Source organism: Sinocyclocheilus grahami, unplaced genomic scaffold (assembly GCF_001515645.1).
Source record: "Sinocyclocheilus grahami isolate Dianchi unplaced genomic scaffold, SAMN03320097.WGS_v1.1 scaffold45.1, whole genome shotgun sequence".
Lineage (NCBI taxonomy): Eukaryota > Metazoa > Chordata > Actinopteri > Cypriniformes > Cyprinidae > Sinocyclocheilus > Sinocyclocheilus grahami.
The window spans coordinates 438429-457150 of record NW_015505224.1 but is presented as its reverse complement, the minus strand read 5'-3'; the positions used below and the strand labels follow the sequence as shown (position 1 = coordinate 457150).

The 18722-nt window shown below is 36.8% G+C and overlaps 1 protein-coding gene across 1 annotated transcript in view; it reads right to left on the bottom strand.

Moving 5' to 3' along the window:
* Window positions 1-18722, bottom strand: part of klc1a (kinesin light chain 1a) — a 48477-nt gene that overhangs the window by 14492 nt on the left and 15263 nt on the right. Inside the window, exons 2-11 of the mRNA XM_016268440.1 lie at window positions 16063-16339; window positions 15874-15939; window positions 14083-14247; window positions 13893-13971; window positions 11191-11416; window positions 9235-9322; window positions 6548-6649; window positions 1829-2002; window positions 1071-1170; window positions 1002-1006 (exon numbers count right to left, since the gene is read on the bottom strand). Coding sequence (XP_016123926.1) covers window positions 1002-1006; window positions 1071-1170; window positions 1829-2002; window positions 6548-6649; window positions 9235-9322; window positions 11191-11416; window positions 13893-13971; window positions 14083-14247; window positions 15874-15939; window positions 16063-16338 — 1281 coding nt within the window. The 5' untranslated portion in view covers window position 16339. The remainder of the gene's footprint in view (window positions 1-1001; window positions 1007-1070; window positions 1171-1828; window positions 2003-6547; window positions 6650-9234; window positions 9323-11190; window positions 11417-13892; window positions 13972-14082; window positions 14248-15873; window positions 15940-16062; window positions 16340-18722) is intronic.

Sequence of the window (18722 nt, the reverse complement as noted above, 5' to 3'; positions counted from 1 at the left end):
AAATATATTTATATATAATATAAATTATATGAATATAAATATGTACATGTAAATATTTTCTAAATATAGACTGTATGTGTGTCTTTATATATAATAAATATACACAGTACACACTAGGGCTGTGCAATATATCGAAATTATCAAAATATCACAAATGTACATATCGCAAAATGCATATCGCTACAGCTTGCAATATTTGGGGCCATGAACAAAAGACAAAGAGAAAATCACTCACTGCTCTTACCTAAATTTATTCACCACTTACGTGTGCGCAAACACAAGGAATTTGTTGTGGTTTTACAGGAGCTCTTGATACATACATACAAATAACCATATATATGAGACACAAGATAGTTATAGAAGTTCACAGAACTGACTCAGCAACAGCTGAGTAAAACTGTTTTATCTGAGCATGTGGCACTTTAAGCATTATCGTATCGCATATCGAATATCGCATTATTTAATGAGTTATCGCATATTTCTTCAATATAAAAAACTTTTATTTTGGATGCGATTAATCGTTGCCCAGCACTTATTATATATATATATATATAAAAATAATATATTAATTATAATTACAATGAACATACTTTCCAGAAGGCCAACAATTCACTAAAAATGTTTTTTTATGAAGTATTCTAATTTGTTGAGATAGTGAATTGGTGGGTTTTTGTTACATGTGAGCCAAAATCATCACAACTAAAACTAAAAGAACCAAAGACTTAAACTACTTCAGTCTGTGTGCATTGAATTTATTTAATACACGAGTTTCACAATTTGAGTTGAATTACTGAAATAAATGAACTTTTCCACAACATTCTAATTTATTGAGATGCAACTGTATATAATAAATAAAAACATCTCCCAGCTCTAAAGAGCAAGTTAAACTTCACTTTAAATTGTTTAAATTTCAGTGTGCTTAGCTGCTGCTGACGGCATAAACCCTGATTAGAAAGTCTGTGAGCTTTAGTTTTGAGTAGAATATTATTGAGCAAATTTACATACCCTATAGAGAACAACATAAAAAGATATTCTGAAAATGCTTGGGTCAGGAAAAAACACACACGTACCATCTACAGAGCCAAACTCTCTCTCATGGGCTCTGGTGAGGATCTCTTTATACAGAGTCTCTGCCTGCTTAAACTTCCCCTGCTTCAGATAGCATGAAGCCTGAGAAAAAGAACAAATGTGTCATTAATAACGATGGACTAACGTGAATATTTTTAATAGATAACAACAATCACATTTTCCAGATTTCACTTGAGTAAGTATATTTATTGATTTTATTATGCGCAGAAAAATGTTGATAGACACCATCTATACACTATAATAAATGCACCTAATTAATTAGAAATAAACCAGTGCTTGTGCTTGATTACAACTGGTGTTAATTTGATCAATAATGGTCCGATGACTATCAGTGGCTGATACATTAGCACATCTAATCATAACTGGCAGAAAGTCAAAACTTCAGTCTGCTGAAAGATGTCTGAGTCTGAGCAGACGTATTTACTCTAAAAGCTTCTTCCATTACACTAAAAGCTGAAAGATCCATATCTGATGTGTGAAATCTGCTGAGACGACAGAAATCCTGCAGCAAATAACACCACAGACCCCACACCATATGGATAAGTTAAACAAAAGCTGACCAGTCAAAAGATCATTTAAAAATGAACCTGTTGTATTGTAATGGGATATTTGATTGCCAAGTAAGACAATCTGTAGAAGGTTTTGTTTTCTCTAAACATACTCAGGAATGCATATATCCACAAATGGATGTCTGTTTGTTTAAATGAATGTAGAGTGTGAAGTGTGAGTGTGTTTGTACCAGGTTGTTTTTGGTCTTGGCCACATTGGGGTCATCAGGGCCCAGTTTGGTCTGGTAGATCTCCAGGGCCCTCTGGTAGTAGTACTCCACCTCTTCATACTTGCCTTGGTTCTGACACAGCAAGGCCAGATTATTCAGCTGCTTGGCAACATCAGGGTGGTCCTTCCCCAGCACCTGACACACCAAAACAAACACACCCCATGTTATCCACCTGCTTTAGACATCATCAGTCTAACACTGATTGAAGCAGTTTACACCCACCCACAGACAGGGGGTTACAGGTTATTCAGCTGGTTAGATCTATTAGCTGAAATAGCCAGTCTGAAGGGCCATTCACACAGAACAAATTTTTGCATTCCACTATGCTGCTTTTCTGTCGTTTTGCTATGCAAACATGCACTTGACAGATGTGTTTGACCACATCTTTTGCAATGTCTTGCACATGACACAGCATTAGAAAAAGTGCCATGTTTTAAAAACTGTGTGCAAGATGCAGCAAAAAAAAAAAAAAAAAAAAAGATTTTCAACCTTTTTTTCCATCTCACGTGTTTGCATTTCACTGTACTACTTTGCATTGTTGTTCTATGTAAATATGCACTAGATTTGACTGCTGCATCTTTTGCTGCACCTTGTGCATGATGACACAGCATTTTAAAAGTGAAATGCTCAAGGTAAAGCACTTGCATTTTTGCATTCCCCTGCGCTGCTTTTCTACAGTTTTTTTTTTATTAGATAGATGGATGTTTGATCATTGCATTTGTGTATCACGTCTTTTGCAATGTCTTGCACATGACATTGTTCTAAAATAGTGGTGCTTAAGTTAAAAGCAGTTCAAATTTTAAAAAACATCTTTTTTATTCCACTACCCTATGCCTCACTTTTTTCTTTTTTACGCAAAATGCATTCTGTATAAATGGCCCCTGACTCTAGAAAATACATGCAAATGAACTGAACACAGATAGAAGCAGCATTTATGATACTAGTGTTGTTAGATTTTAATAGTGATTTGAGATATATTTGAAATGAAATTACTCAAATTCATTCCTAAGCTCTATTTCTCTGTCTATAACAGACAGGCCATGGAGGGTGCTTTTACTGATAATTTGCAGTGAGCATCTCTTTATGTGTCTCCCTCTCTGTGGGTGTCCAGGCGCATGTGGAGAGAAATTGACAGTTCACAGGCAGGAGCTCTGTGATCGTATGCTTACTAGGGTTGTGATTGAATATTTTGTTGAAAGACAACTACTTCCACCAACACAATCACTATTCTTTATCTAAATCATCATCATCAGTTTCAGCAAGAATACACAAGCACTGAACAGTATTACAGTGATTCTACCATAGTGCCTAAAAGACTTTTAAAACAATATGGCATCAACTGTACAGGTGCATCTCAGAAAATTAGAATATCATGAAAAAGTTATTTTTTTCTTTTGTAACTTATTTCAAAAAGTGAAACTTTCATACATTCTAGATTCATTACAATTAAAACATTTCAAGTTTTTAATTTTTTTTTTGATGATTAGAGCTTACAGCTCATGAAAGTCAAAAATCCAGTATCTCAAAATATTAGAATATTTCCTAAGATCAATCAAAAAAAAGGATTTGCAAAACAGAAAAGTTAAAGTTCTTTAAAGTATGTTCATTTATGCACTCAATACTTGGTCGGGCTTCTTTAGCACAAATGACAGCATCAGTGATGTGTGGCATGGAAGTGATCAGCTTGTGGCACTGCTGAGGCACTATTGAGCCTTCAGCTCGTCTGTATTGTCAGATCGACTCCCAAGTTGAATCTCTCCCAAGTGTTTGAATCAGCTTTGCTTGACAGTATTCTCAAGATTGCGGTCATCCCTGTCACTTGTGCATCTTTTCCTACCCAATTTCTTCCTTCCAGTCAACTTTGCATTTAATATGTTTTGATACAGCACTCTGTGAACAGCCAGCCATTTCAGTAATGACCTTCTGTGACTTACCCTCTTTGTGGAGGGTGTCAATGATTGTCTTCTGGACCATTGCCAAGTCAGCAGTCTTCCCCACTATTGTGGTTTCAAAGAACAAGAGATACTCGGAATTTATACTGTAGGGATGGTCACTTAATGAAACTCAGATGTAAATATTCTAATATTTTGAGACACTGGATTTTTGACTTTCATGAACTGCAAGCTCTAATCATCAAAATTAAAACAAATTAGTTACAAAACAAAATGAACTTTTTCCACTATATTATTTTTTTTGAGATGCACCTGTATTGCAGAAGAAAAATTTTCAATATACTGCATAACATCTCATAAAACAAATTGCTCTGACTCTCAACTCTATTTGAAAGAATTGTTCCAAGTAGCTGTAAAATGTAAAACTCATATGTGACTATACATTTCAATGCAGAGTTGCTTCTTTTTTAAGTCTTAAAATGTGAAGTTCTTAGGTGATGCAAACACATATTCCAAATAAATATAGAGAGAAATAAAAAGAGAGAAAGTGCCCTCCATTTGTAAATAAAGCTGTTACCATATGATTATTTAATACACAATCTATCACATTTAAAGGTGACATATCATAAAAATCGGACTTTTCCAGGTTTTTAGTGCTATAATCAGGTCCCTGGTGCATCTACAAACCAAGGAAACGTGAAAAAGATTAATCCAGTAACTTTATTTTGCTAAAAGCCTTTTTCTGCAAGCGTCTGAGAAAACGAGCGCGCCTGATTCGCTCCCTTGGTGACGTGGCAAAGGGATCTCATTATAATATTACCGCCCCTTAATCTGTAAGTCTACACCTGACTTTTCCAGGTTTTAAGTGCTACAATCAGGTGAAAAACATTAACCCAGTAATTTTGTTTTGGGAAGCCTTTTTCTGCAAGCGTCTGAGAAACGCCTGATTCGCTCCCTTGGTGACGTGGCAAAGGGATCTCATTATAATATTACCGCCCCTTAATCTGTAAGTCTACACACACAGCACCATCATTTGATTTTGCAAGCGACAACGACGTACAGTTCTAATGCCATGGCGAAAGTTTGAGCAAAACATGCTAACTGTTCTGTCTTTGGCTGCACAGACGAGCACAGAACACTGTTTACAGTCCCAGCCTCAGAGGAGACAAGACAGCAGTGGATTTATTGATTTATTTAATGTATATTGCTGTTGCCACACATATCTAAAATAAACATGCCATTTATTTCCCAGCTGTTTACCTTCACAGACATAACTGACTGTTTTTGTAACTCGTGTGTTAACGTAAACTTGTGTGTGAATGAGAGCTTACTTTAGTACTCACATGCTGTGACAGCCACTTTCTGTCCGTGTGCTTCGCATGTGTGCACTCAGAAAACCGTATATCAGAAGTTTAAACCGCATGATTTCAGCACGATAAACATGATAATCAGAACCAAAACAGATGTTTTTAGCAGATACGAGCTGTAGTGGAGCAGCTCTATTCTGGAAAAGGGGGCGGGGAGCAGAAGCTCATTTGCATTTAAAGAGACAGGCCCGAAAAACAGTGTGTTTCTGCTTCCACTCAAAATAAGCATTTTCAAAATGATATAATAAATGATCTGTGGAGTATTTTGAGCTGAAACTTCACAGACACATTCTGGGGAAACCAGAGACTTATATTACATATTGTAAAAAGGGCCATAATATGTCTCCTTTAATATACCACTTATAATTCATATATTGTGATATATATACACACTATAATATGTACACTACCATCCACACGTTTGGGATCGGTAAGATATTTAAATGTTTTTGAAAGAAGCTGCATTTTTCAACGCTGCATTTAGTTGATTAAAAAATAAAAATTAAAGTATTAATTTCTTTAAAAACAAACATCTTACCGACTCCAAACTTTTTAACAGTAGTTTTTGTTAATACTGCCCAAGAAAGGACAGTGTGAAATGTCTGCAGAAGTTAAGTGATGAGAGTTTGGATTCAGCAGGTTGTCTAAGCTCTTTCTCTCAGCTCTGCATGTGTGAGACGCAGCACTCAAGAGTAACACTCTCAAGACTTCCAGTAAGAGCTTTATCACACAGGCTTAAAAGAAAACTCTCCATAAAGAGATCAAAATAAATCTGTGACACAGCGGGAGGGAGCAGGAATAGAGTGTCTAAGCACACCATCCTGAGTGTGCGGCTGCTGCAGGTTTGCAATTCAGCAATGTGCTATTTTTGGATAAGTGAAAAAAGTTGGACAGAGAACTATGGAAGGAGAAGACCACAATAAAACTCCAAGTAGCAGAAAATTGTCTTAACTAGTAAACTGAAATAGTAAGTCCTTCTCAACAGGTCCAAGGGAAAATATGAGTGTCCTATTTTGGAAAGATAGGTGTCAGTCTTCCTGAGCTCAACAAACACAACTTAAAAAGAGGCCTGTGTGTAATTTCAGGTCTTTTAAGTTCACAAAGTTGTAGCATTTTAAAAGTCACTGCAGAATAGCAATAACCCCTAAGAAAAGAAATAGGGTTCAGCTTCTACCACTTCACTGCTTAGATAAACATGTTTCAAGACTCTTTTCACATCTCTCCTAAGACTAAAATAAGTCACAGCTTCTGAAGATGGATGCCTTATTCTTTAGTCTTTGAATGAAAGGAATGAAAGGTAGAGAGAGAGAGAAAGGCAATGTACAGAACTCAGAATGCGAGTTCACAAAATCGACTGGGAATAAAGACTAAAGATATTAGAAAGTCATACGCATGATTCATCAGGTTGACCTCTGACCCACCTTCTCTCTGATCTCCAGCGCCCTTTTACACAGAGGCTCTGCTTCCTTGTACTTCCCTCGTTTGCCATAAAGAACGGCCAGGTTGTTCAATGTGGCAGCCACCTGAATACACAGGAAAACATAAATATATATGTACGTACATACACATATTTCAATCATACAGCTAAAAAAAAAAAAGTCAAATTTAAATAAAACAAGTAAAATAACAAATCAACAATTCTGAATTGGTGCAATCATTTATATACAATCAGTCACTTCATCTTACGGAAAATGATTACTTGCTGGAAATCTGATCAAGGTGAAATTTTCCCAGTGTGGGCTGTCTAACACGCATACACACATAAACACCCTGTGCTGTGCTACAGATGTGTTCTGATTAACCTTTGATTGAGATACCTCAGTGCATGGGAGACACATATGTGCATGACAGATGGCAAGAGTGAGAAAAATGAAAAGGGAAACAGCAGAGCTGAGCGATATAACTAAAACATATTTATATTTTTGGATTTGTATTTTTTGGCCTTTTGATGATATTGCATATGTATAATACTATATTTATGCATTTATTCGGAAATGGTGTTAAAAAGGCGGTTTCTTCAATCAGCAGAACCATCATTTCATAAAATAGCCATTCCAGACAAATACTAGATTCAGAATGTTTCATATAAGCACTAAAAAGTAAATCTAAAGTAAATAATCAAGGCATGTTTTCCCCCTACTGTTTTTTACTAAATAAATGCAATGAATAATGATATTTAATCATTTTCATTTACATTCACCAATGTAACTGTACACAGAAATAAACAGCAATCTCTACCAACTTCTATTTTAATAATTAAAAAATATCAAAACATTTTTGAGTAATGATGCAAACAAACAATAAAATTAAGTTTTTAATCGTTAATTTATACAAAAAAACGGAACTAAATTGAATGCACAGAAATTTATTAAACTGGCCAATTCTAACACTAAGTTTTAATCAGAAATAGTAAATATTAATGCAATAAAATATTGCGCTTAATACGTTTTCAATTTGTGAGAAAAGGAAGGATTGTGACACCTATTAAAATCATTATGAAATTCCCTGTCGCTCAATTTTATATCACCCAGAAAATAATCATAAATAAATGTTGTGAATAATCAATGTGTCATCCAGCTTTAGGAAATAGAGAATGAAACAGAGGACAGATCAGTAAGAGGTGTTAAAGTATCTAACCTCTGCTGAGAATTGTGGGATGCTGGTCCTGATGAGAGGGCAAGACATAAGCTTCACATGACAAACTCAATAAATGTCAGCAGCCTGTGCTGCTTAAAGTGCCCCTATTATGCCATTTTTAAGGTTGCTAATATTGTTATATGAATCTCCTAAAACAGGTTTACATGCATGCAAGGTCAAAAAACAAGTTAGTTTTCTCAAAAAATAGATTTAATTTTACCTAATTTCTAAATGATTCGTAAACGACTCGTGCGAAGCAGTTCAAAGAATCAGTCTCTCTAAACCCCTCCTTTCCGTGAGCCCTCACTGCTGTGATTGGTCAGATGGCGCAGTCCTTTGTGATTGGTCCAGAGCCGTAGAGAGATTGGCTCTGGATTGGTCTACCGCGTACAGCGCGCGTCGGAAACGAAACGCCCCATTGCCATGACGGAATGACAGCCCTGGAGACTTGTCAATACATAGAAAAGATGGTATCGATTGTACCTTACCAATTCGAGCCGGGGTCTGATGATGAAATGGTTGAACTCGCTGATCGACAAGAGACTGATTCGCAAGCACGACTGGAGCAGGACGTTTCTCAGTGGTAAGTGTCAAGTGTTAACAAGTTTGTGGTAATTATAAGATGTGATGAAACAAATTTACTCTCACAGCGTAGGATACAGCGTCTTCTCAACATGATGTTAACCACATGGAAATGTTACTGTTTGTGGGCGGCCAAGTTGGCGTCGTAAAACGTGGGTGGACACTATGCAAATGTGGTACTTCATGATGTAGAGCTGTAAAAGAATACGATTCGAATTCCTGACGACTCGTTTAGGCGATTGCGAGCCGACTCTTTTTTTTGAAAGACAATAACTTTATTTATCGTGCACTGTCGGGTTTACAACTTTGCAGATAGTTTATGTTCACATACAGCTACATGACACACTGCATGAAAGGTAATATTCGAAAAGGCATAATAGGGGCACTTTTATTCAATATACAACCAATATGCGCACACACACAGCAGACACAGGCTGTTTATATGGGTTTTCCTGTAATGTGGAGAGCATTAGAGCCAGACACACTGATGAGGGCAGGATGGGTTCTTACCGCAGGGTGGTCTCTGCCCAGGGTCTTCTCTCTGATGGCCAGTGCATCGTTAAGGAGGTTTGCTGCCTCTTTGTATTTATTCTGGTCCCTGAAGAACAGAAAACACTTCCAATCAATCTACTGCTACTCGTTGTGCAACAAAGGGCTGTTGCTAAGGTCTTCCTGAAAAAAAAGCTGTTTCCATGGCAACAGGGTGATGGCACAATAGACTAATGTCCCAAACGGCTTGCAAACCAGATATTACTATATACTGTATACCAGGTTTCACTTCACTTCACTTCAAGTGTATTTACTTGTCTCATTAGTGTTTAGAGCAGTTGTCGTTGCTGTGGAGAGCATTAGAGCCAGACACACTGATGAGGGCAGGATGGGTTCTTACCGCAGGGTGGTCTCTGCCCAGGGTCTTCTCTCTGATGGCCAGTGCATCGTTAAGGAGGTTTGCTGCCTCTTTGTATTTATTCTGGTCCCTGAAGAACAGAAAACACTTCCAATCAATCTACTGCTACTCGTTGTACAACAAAGGGCTGTTGCTAAGGTCTTCCTGAAAAAAAAAGCTGTTTCCATGGCAACAGGGTGATGGCACAATAGACTAATGTCCCAAACGGCTTGCAAACCAGATATTACTATATACTGTTTACCAGGTTTCACTTCACTTCACTTCAAGTGTATTTACTTGTCTCATTAGTGTTTAGAGCAGTTGTCGTTGCTTGGAAACACTTGTTTTGTTTACTGTGTGGAGACGTGCTGATATCGCGTTTGGTCTTGTTCTGTATGGTGTATCTTGTCAGTGTCTGCGCTTGCTTGGCCATTTGTTGTGGAGAAAATAAGGAAAGTGTGTCCAGCTGAATTCATTTAGTATTTTGTTAGACGGGTATAAAAAAAGCTTAGTTTACCGCAGAAGCCGTCGCGTGACGGCCTCCTCGTGTGCAGACCGAAGAGTGTAAAGACCATCGACTCTACCGTGCGACTCCACCGGGCAGGGACATAAGTATCGCTTTTTATTTCTCCTCTTTCCTATTACTTGTTTCACTTCCGTTTCAGTTTTTATAACCATTTCTTACTATGTGTAAGTTGTTGTTTTTTAGCATGTGTGTTTGGCAGTGTTATTTTTTAGGATTACTGTCATTTGATTTGTATTATTTGTATTTGTTATTTATTTTAATTTTAGTTACATTATATCTGAATTTATTATGTCTGTATAGGTCTTTTAATTACGTTTTTAGTTTTATTTAATTTGAGTTATTTTAATACTTCAACAAACTAAATGGAAATGAAATAATATATATATTGAATTTATAAATGTGTATGTACATATACAGTATATATGTATATGTGTGTGGTTGTACATACACATGTAGTTGTTTTTTGGTGTTTGGCTTAGTGTTATGTTAGAATCATTATTATACTCTTATACCTTTTGTTCTTTAATATTTTGAATTGTTTTTAGTTTTATTTTTTGTTTTTCATTTAAATGTTAAGTTTTGAAATTTTGTTGTATGCATTTGTCATTTTTTTCTAATCTCTTTATTTTTAAAATGTGTACAGGTAGTATTTATAAAGTTTTAGCTTTTAGTTTTGGATCTGTTTTTAGTTGTTTTAATACTACAATTGATTGCTTCTGTTGTCCTCATTTGTAAGTCGCTTTGGATAAATAAATTAAATAAATAAATACCATAGTTTAACAAAAGCTATGAAGGATGAGGTTCTCAGCCCATTTGTTTGAAGCACTTGTAGATACCATGTGGTTTAAGATATTAGAGGTGAACCAAGTGATTTTTCACAAAAAATAATGACTCTGCATATTAAGTTGTTATAGAAGAAAGTTTTATAACTTGGCTTGAAAAACAACACCACTTTTAAATTACACTTGCACTGCTGCTCAGAAGTTTGGGGTTAACATGATTTTCTTCAAATATTTTTAAAATAATCCAGTCTTCAGTGTCACGATCCTTCAGAAATCGTTCTAATAATGCTGACTTGATGTGCAAGAAACACGTCTTATTATAATCAGTGCTGAAAACAGTTGTGCTGCTTAATATTTTTGTGGAAACCATTATACATTTTTTTTCAGGATTATTTGATGAATAGAAATGTCAACGTTTTGTTTTTAGCATTTTAAATGTCTTTATTGTCACTTTTGATCAATTTAATGTGTCCTTGCTGAATAAAAGTATTAATTTTAAACTTAAAAAAAATAAAATCTTAACTGACCCCAAACTTTTGAATGGTAGTCCACATAAGTGAGCAGTACTATTATACAGTACAACTATACAGTAAAGTCAGCCGAGTGGACAGCAAACAAATATATATTAGAAAGCTGAAGTGTTTTGCAGACCTGTAGACGAGGGCAAGAATGTTGAGCATGGTGGCTACATCAGGATGATCGTGTCCAGATGTTTTCTCCAGATCTTCCAGAGCCTGTTTGCAGAGAGGAACGGCCACCTCATACCGGCCCTGCGAGGCGTACTGGATCACCAGATTGTGGAGGGTTCTGAGACGAGCGGGGATCTCGTACCCTCCCTGCTGCGCTGCAGCCGCTGCACTGCTGTGAGGAGGCTGAACTGGAGGGACAAGACAGAATGAGATATGGTAAAACAAAATGTATAAAACAGGGTAAAAATCTTAAAACTAAGTATCGACTAAAAGAATAAATAACAGACCCAAAACAAATGATGTTCGGCAGGAAGCAATATTATAATGCTTTCAAAAGGTGCATCATTTTGGTCTTTGTGCATTAGGAAATACCAGAATGAACTGTGACAAGCTCAGTAAAAAAAATGCTGAAAGATAATATATTTCATTCAACATGGTAAACTATTAATAGTTCTAATTCAAATATCTCATTGCAAACAAAATCTATATATTTTGTGCTCATTATAAAATTGTGTCGTTATCTTAGCAACATTTAGGTTTGGATATTTCTGGTATTTCTGCTGTAATTATGACAAAGCTTCTTGTTTTCCAACCTTTTTATTAACAGAAACTAGGAGCGTTGATATTAAATTAATTAACCAGTTAATTAATCAATTAATGATTCAGTTTCAAGAGTTGGATGCGGTTCAATAAAAACAATAATAAATAATGGGAGAAAAATATTATTTCAGTCTTAATTTGAAATGAATTGAAACTTAATTGAAATCTTAATTTCATGCATATTTTCATGTGCATTTTTATTAGTGTTAGATTGTTGCAAGATATTAATATTTGTAATAATAATTAATAAAATAAATAATAAAAATGTATGACAATTTAAATACAATTACAAATAATAAACAATATTTAATGTAAATAATTTAAAGTCATCTTGTGGCCCAGCAGAAGTTTACTGAAAATTTGTTTGCTCAAATTGGCCCCGGCCCCCCCAGTTTGGAATTTAATCAGTTGGTATTGGAATCAGGTGAAACTGAATGATCGCTAACAGAGATGCTGCGAATGCAGGGCGTTTAAAAATCAGCCATTTCAGGTTTCATTTCAGATCCTGCTAATGTGGACAGCAGCAGACATTTCACTAGGTTTTTCTGGAACAAAGTCTGTGTTTGAGCTAAGACAGTCAATTAGCAAAAGTCAAGAAGTAGCTTCTTTCTAAGCACTTCTTACTAATGATCTAAAGCTCTAAAAGCATGTATTTCCCGATTTTACTTAAGACCAAAACAAACTTCAAATTAGCCAACTCACATAAACTAAGAATGATCAAAAACATGGCAAAATGAAAGTGAAAGGATTACATTGCCAGCACTTCAGGAATGAGAAGAAGAGATTAATGCGATCTTTCTTAGAGCAGATTAATGTCAGCCTCTTTGGAAACCCCTGCTGGAGATCAATTGCTGCAGGGATGCATCACTGAGAGAGAAACAGCCGTCTGGCATTCATGTGTCAGAATGAGGGCTAATCTGAGCATGCTCAGGACTCGGCAGTGTCAGCCTGCGACATATGATGCCACAAACTCCTGTGCACTGGAGCGCTCTCTGCCACAACACAACCCACGCTGCCCTTTGATCCTGCTCCGCAGTCATTGAGCCAATTATCAGGCAGGAGAACAGAGAAAGTGGAGGGGAGGAAAGGAAAGGAAATACAAGACAAGAACCCCTGTCTAGCACAAAATAAGTTTCCCTTCCCCTATCAACCCACCGCACATATTTCCACAATTTCCACTTTTTATTTTACCAAAATACAATTGTGGTAAAATACACTGATTCTAAAAGAGTGCGAGGAGCATGAATGTAATAAATTTTTTCACTCTCAAGCAAATTATATTTCGAGGTCATTGAAATTTTTCATTTTCTTCTTTAAAAAAATGTGCAGTGATTGTACCATGGTACAGTGATGGTATCAGATGGTGATATCACACTACAGTGAAGTACAGCAAGGTACAAAAGTCTAAGACCACATTGAAAATTTGTGATGGTTTCATTTATCCCAGAAATAAATAGAATATTTGTTTATATACACATATACATATAGAGATTTATTTAATATGCACTACTGTTCAAAAGTGTGGGGTCATTAAGTGACTTTAAGAGTAAGGGTCATTAAGAGTAAAGGCTCAGGAATAATTTACATTTTAAAATATATTAAAATAGAAAATTAGAAATTAGAAAATAGAAATTTTAAATCGTAATGATATTTCAAGCACTGCTATCTTTACTGTATTTTTGGTCAAATAAATGCAGCCTTAGTGAGCATAAGAGACTGGAAACAACTGGAAAACCTTACTGACTACAAAGTTCTGAACAGTAGTGTACATATTTAATTCAAATATAAATTTTTATTAATAATTTATTATAAATAGAAATGATAATTTTTTTTGATTACATTAAATTAAATGTACACAAATCTGTGACAAATTTGAAAAGAAAAAACATTTACTTATGGTCACTGACTTTGCTGAGACTTGTATACCATGAGCCTGAATGGTTACCACTTTCTTATATCATGGTATATCAATGGTACTTCATACCATAGTGTTTTAATGGAGGCAGGTCTATATTTTGAATTTGAGTAATTTACTAGACTTAATAGAGCTACTGGGGTACTTACTGCCAGGGCCCGGCTCATCCTGCTCATCTGGGAAAAGATCGTCCAGTGTCTCCCTACTGGAATCAGAGTCCTTATCATCCTGATGAGAATGAGGTGGAAAGAAGCACAGAGTGAGACTTAATAAAGAAAATACACACAGAGATATAGGCTCTATGATAGACGTCAGGAGGAATATAAGATCGAGTCTCACTGATGGGCTGAGGTCCTGGTCATATTTCTTGAGCTGGTTCATGAACTCCAGATGTTTCTTCTCCTCCTCCAGCTGGGCCACGCTCTGCTCACTCTTCTGCAGCCGCTGCTGGGTTCCTGCCAGCTCGTCTCTCAGCCACTGGTTCTCCTGACACAGCCTACGCACCTGGAGAACAGGAAAAGCAGCCTCAGGGCATTTTCACACCAGAGCTTTTAGACTCATTTGTGGAAAGGCATAGCAACAGCGACAGCCCACTTTTTCAGCAGCCCTGCTTCAGGAAGCATTTTTCCCATAGTCATTAAAAGAAAAATCCTCAGTAAATCCTTAGCACAGAGGTGAATAACAACATTATAACTTGTGATTATAAGCCAAAAACATTAATTAAAGTTTTGAATCTTTAATGAGCAATTTAATTATTTATATATATATATATATATATATATTAGCATGAAACATGAAGCATGAAATGAATAGTATAATTGAGAGCAACAATAAAATACACAACTATTAACTACAATAAGTCATAAAAAATAAGCAAAAAATAATATACTATTGCACAATGTAAAAAAGTTTTAAAATGCTTTAGTTAAAACCTGTCAATTGGTCAACTGCAAGTTATCTTACCATATGCAGTGAAAACTTGCATTATATGTAATTTTATTGTAAAATTACAGTCAACTGTATGATTTTTGGAAGTAAAAACTATTAATTATCATATCACTTACAGTAAAAAAAAAGAAACATTCCCTACATGACATCACATATGATTCAAGCTGTTTTGTTTCTTGTTTTTTATGTATATTAAATGTACAATAAGATGTGTTTGTGTTACATTTATGTTATGTAAGCGTTTCGGAATAATTCAGCTAACTGTCGTACACGCGTATTAAGGTGAGTACAACAGTTAGCAGAACCTAGAGATTATGCTAACTGTCGTACTCGCCTTAATACGCGTGTACGACAGTTAGCAGAAGCTAACTGTCGTACACGCGTATTAAAGTGAGTAAATCATGGGGTAATTTTCATTTTTGGGTGAACTATCCCTTTAATGCATTATCTTAGTGTTGTTATTTAAGTGTGTTCCCCAGATGGTGTTTTGTCTTTTTGTGTATGACCCTGTTTTATGGACAGGCCACTTAGAATTAATTCATCTTTCTATTTCACCACCTGTATTATTATGGTGAATTGTCTCCATAGTTCAGTTTCCATAATTGATTTGGCTATTTTCCTGTTTAGCACTGTGAAGCTGCTTTGACACAATCTGTATTATATATATAAAGCACTTCAGGAGCCAAGAATTTGATTAAACAATGTGATTTTAATTTAATTTCTGAAAGAATCGACTTGAAAGAATTGAACTGATTCTTAATTCCTGAGCCTGACAGTTTGTGCTCTACTGATTCATTCTTCTGATAGACACGAGTGCCATTATGTGTATTGGGCAAAGCCAATGAGTCAAAATGAGGAGCAGACAACACTATTTTTGGCACCTTCTCTTCCTGAGTGGTTACCTATCTGAAGTGATAGACTGCCGTTAGAAGTCATGTACTCATGCTGATGAAATAAACACACCTCGACTTGGAGTCAAATAGTACAATGTGAAATACCATGTGAAAATCGTATCCAAAACAAAAACTTTTATTTTGGATGCGATTAATCGTTTGACAGCACTAGTGAAAATATATCAAATTGGAGTCAAACCAAACCCGTGTGCCTGTACGCCAATGAACCTGAGAGCATGGTTTAATTTTTGATGTGCCACAGTGCGTTTTTTGTTGTTGTTTTTTTTACCTGTGCTCGAAGCTTCTGTTTCTCTGCCTCCACTGCACTCAGGTGCCCTGACAAAGCCATCATCACCTGTGCCAATCGATAAAAGAAAGAGAGAGAAAGTAGCCATGGTGTGTTACTGTGGTTACAAGCAAATTTATTCAAAAAACAATCACCATTTCATCCCACTTTGGAAGCATTTCCACACTGCACCTGTGCTTCGCTGAGGCCCAGCTCCAGCATCTCCATAGAGCGCTGGATCATGGCGGTCTTCTCCTCAACAGCACGACCCTCCTGGCTCTGTTTGAGGCAGCGCAAGGTCCCCATCAGCCCCTCCAGGATGGCCTGATGTTCTGCACGGAGCGCCTCCAGCCCCTGCATGACCTCCCGTGTCCGACATAGCAGCTCGTCCTGGGACAGCTTCTCTTCGGGGTCCCCCTGCCCGTCCGTCTCCTTCACGCACACCACGCTCGACATGTCCTCACGCATCCTAAAGAGAGATGTACACAATACAAAAATGAGAACATTAGTCTGGGAACTGTTCCTGTTCAGATGAGTGTGTTTGTATAATTGATCAGACATGAAAAGACACTGAAGGCAATTAAATGAGTCGTCACTTCCTTGTTCTTGTGCCTTGAAACCCTTAAGGAATAACTCAAGTCACTGTAAATGTGAAGTGGCAAAGAAAACTCCGCAAAAGAATGAATTCCCTACCAACTTCCATAAAACACCATGGGAACTGGACCCAGAATGCACTGTAGAGGTTACATGACCAACAGAACCAAACATTTCCTCAAACTGAGTTTTATTTGCTTTTAATCCAGATTAAGCATCTGTCACAGAGACAAACATCTACATTGCCTTCAAGAACTTATATAACAGGACTATAGAATGGCTTGCATTTAGTAAATCTGCTTAGCTCACTTCCAAAGCTTTAAACAATGACAGTTTCACTTAACAGTATTCAAGTTGAGGCAACGGACATCAGCGAGAGCAAGATGTTAGCTCAGATTTAACCAAATTAGTTGATGGACTACATAGATAATCACATTTTCCAGAGAGTGGTGCTTGCATTGGCAAAACACATTGATGCAATGCTATGGTGCTCTAGGTGGCTGCCAGGACATTACTATGCAGTTGCCAAGACATTTTTAACATGTGCTATGTGGCTATTAAGGTGTTTTTTAGATGGTTGCTTACTGGTCCAACATTAGTGATATTCTGGTCTCTAGCTAGGCTCAGATCTCTTCTGCTTGTTTTAAAGCCTCAAGTATACTTCACTTGAGCACATTAAGCCCAAAGTATACTTCAGTTTTGATGCTCAAACTGAGTTTTATTTGCTTTTAATCCAGATTAAGCATCTGTCACAGAGACAAACATCTACATTGCCTTCAAGAACTTATATAACAGGACTATAGAATGGCTTGCATTTAGTAAATCTGCTTAGCTCACTTCCAAAGCTTTAAACAATGACAGTTTCACTTAACAGTATTCAAGTTGAGGCAACGGACATCAGCGAGAGCAAGATGTTAGCTCAGATTTAACCAAATTAGTTGATGGACTACATAGATAATCACATTTTCCAGAGAGTGGTGCTTGCATTGGCAAAACACATTGATGCAATGCTATGGTGCTCTAGGTGGCTGCCAGGACATTACTATGCAGTTGCCAAGACATTTTTAACATGTGCTATGTGGCTATTAAGGTGTTTTTTTAGATGGTTGCTTACTGGTCCAACATTAGTGATATTCTGGTCTCTAGCTAGGCTCAGATCTCTTCTGCTTGTTTTAAAGCCTCAAGTATACTTCACTTGAGCACATTAAGCCCAAAGTATACTTCAGTTTTGATGTGAATGTTTAGCGTATGCCTACAGCGAATAGAGTGGAATGTGGAAAATAAGTGTGTTCTGCACTGTTGGGCAATAGATGGACCCATCGATAGCTTTTCGACTGAATGAGCGTGTTGAGTTTAAATTTTGGAGTATCACACCGAAGCTGTGTGCCTAGGTTACAGGCACAGATCCCTTCTTCATTTGTCTATGGGTTTTTTGCTTGTTTGAAAGTATACATCACTTGAGTAAATTAAGCCAAAAGTATACTTTAGTTTTGATGTGAACACCTAGCGTATACCTACAGCTAGAGTTACACATCCACTAGTGTGCTCTGCACCACTGGCACTACATGGACCCCGCTCTGTACCTTTTCGGCTGGTTAAGCATGTGGAATTGGTGACATAGACCATCGAGAGAGAGATCACAGATTGGCAGTTCATCTAAGCGAATCGGTGTATGAAAAGAAAAAACGGAAATGACCAAAATAAGAAAACGCCCTCTAAGTCAAGAGGGTACTCACAGTTGCTTGGATTTGTGCCCACTTTTCAGTTTCCCTTTTTGAATGACAACTATAGACTACTGCCAACTTCTGGTATGGAGAGTTATTTCCACTCACACAGGTGCAGAACACACATTGGCCGTGTCTTTGCAGTTGTGTTCGAGCACAATATTTCAACTTAGACGGAGGTGATTTGAAGCAGCACCACAGTAGGCATCCATTGTCGCTAGTTCTTTAAAATCGGTTTGGTTTGTCTGGGCCTTTAACATCCACCAGTTGAAATCATAAGGGTTATCTCTAAGGAAAGTAACAGCAGACTACATAACTTGAGGAATCATTCAAAATCGTAGCACAAACAGTGCATGCTGAGTTACACATCAACGTTTAATACTTTCTGTCATAAGTATAAGCAATAGTAGTGATGCTTGCTTTCGCAAACACAACAAATATTAAATTCTAAACTAAAACTAAAAGACAAAAAGTAACTTCACTTAGAGGTGCAAAAACAATGCAAGAATTTAAAAGGCTCCTCACTCTTCCCAG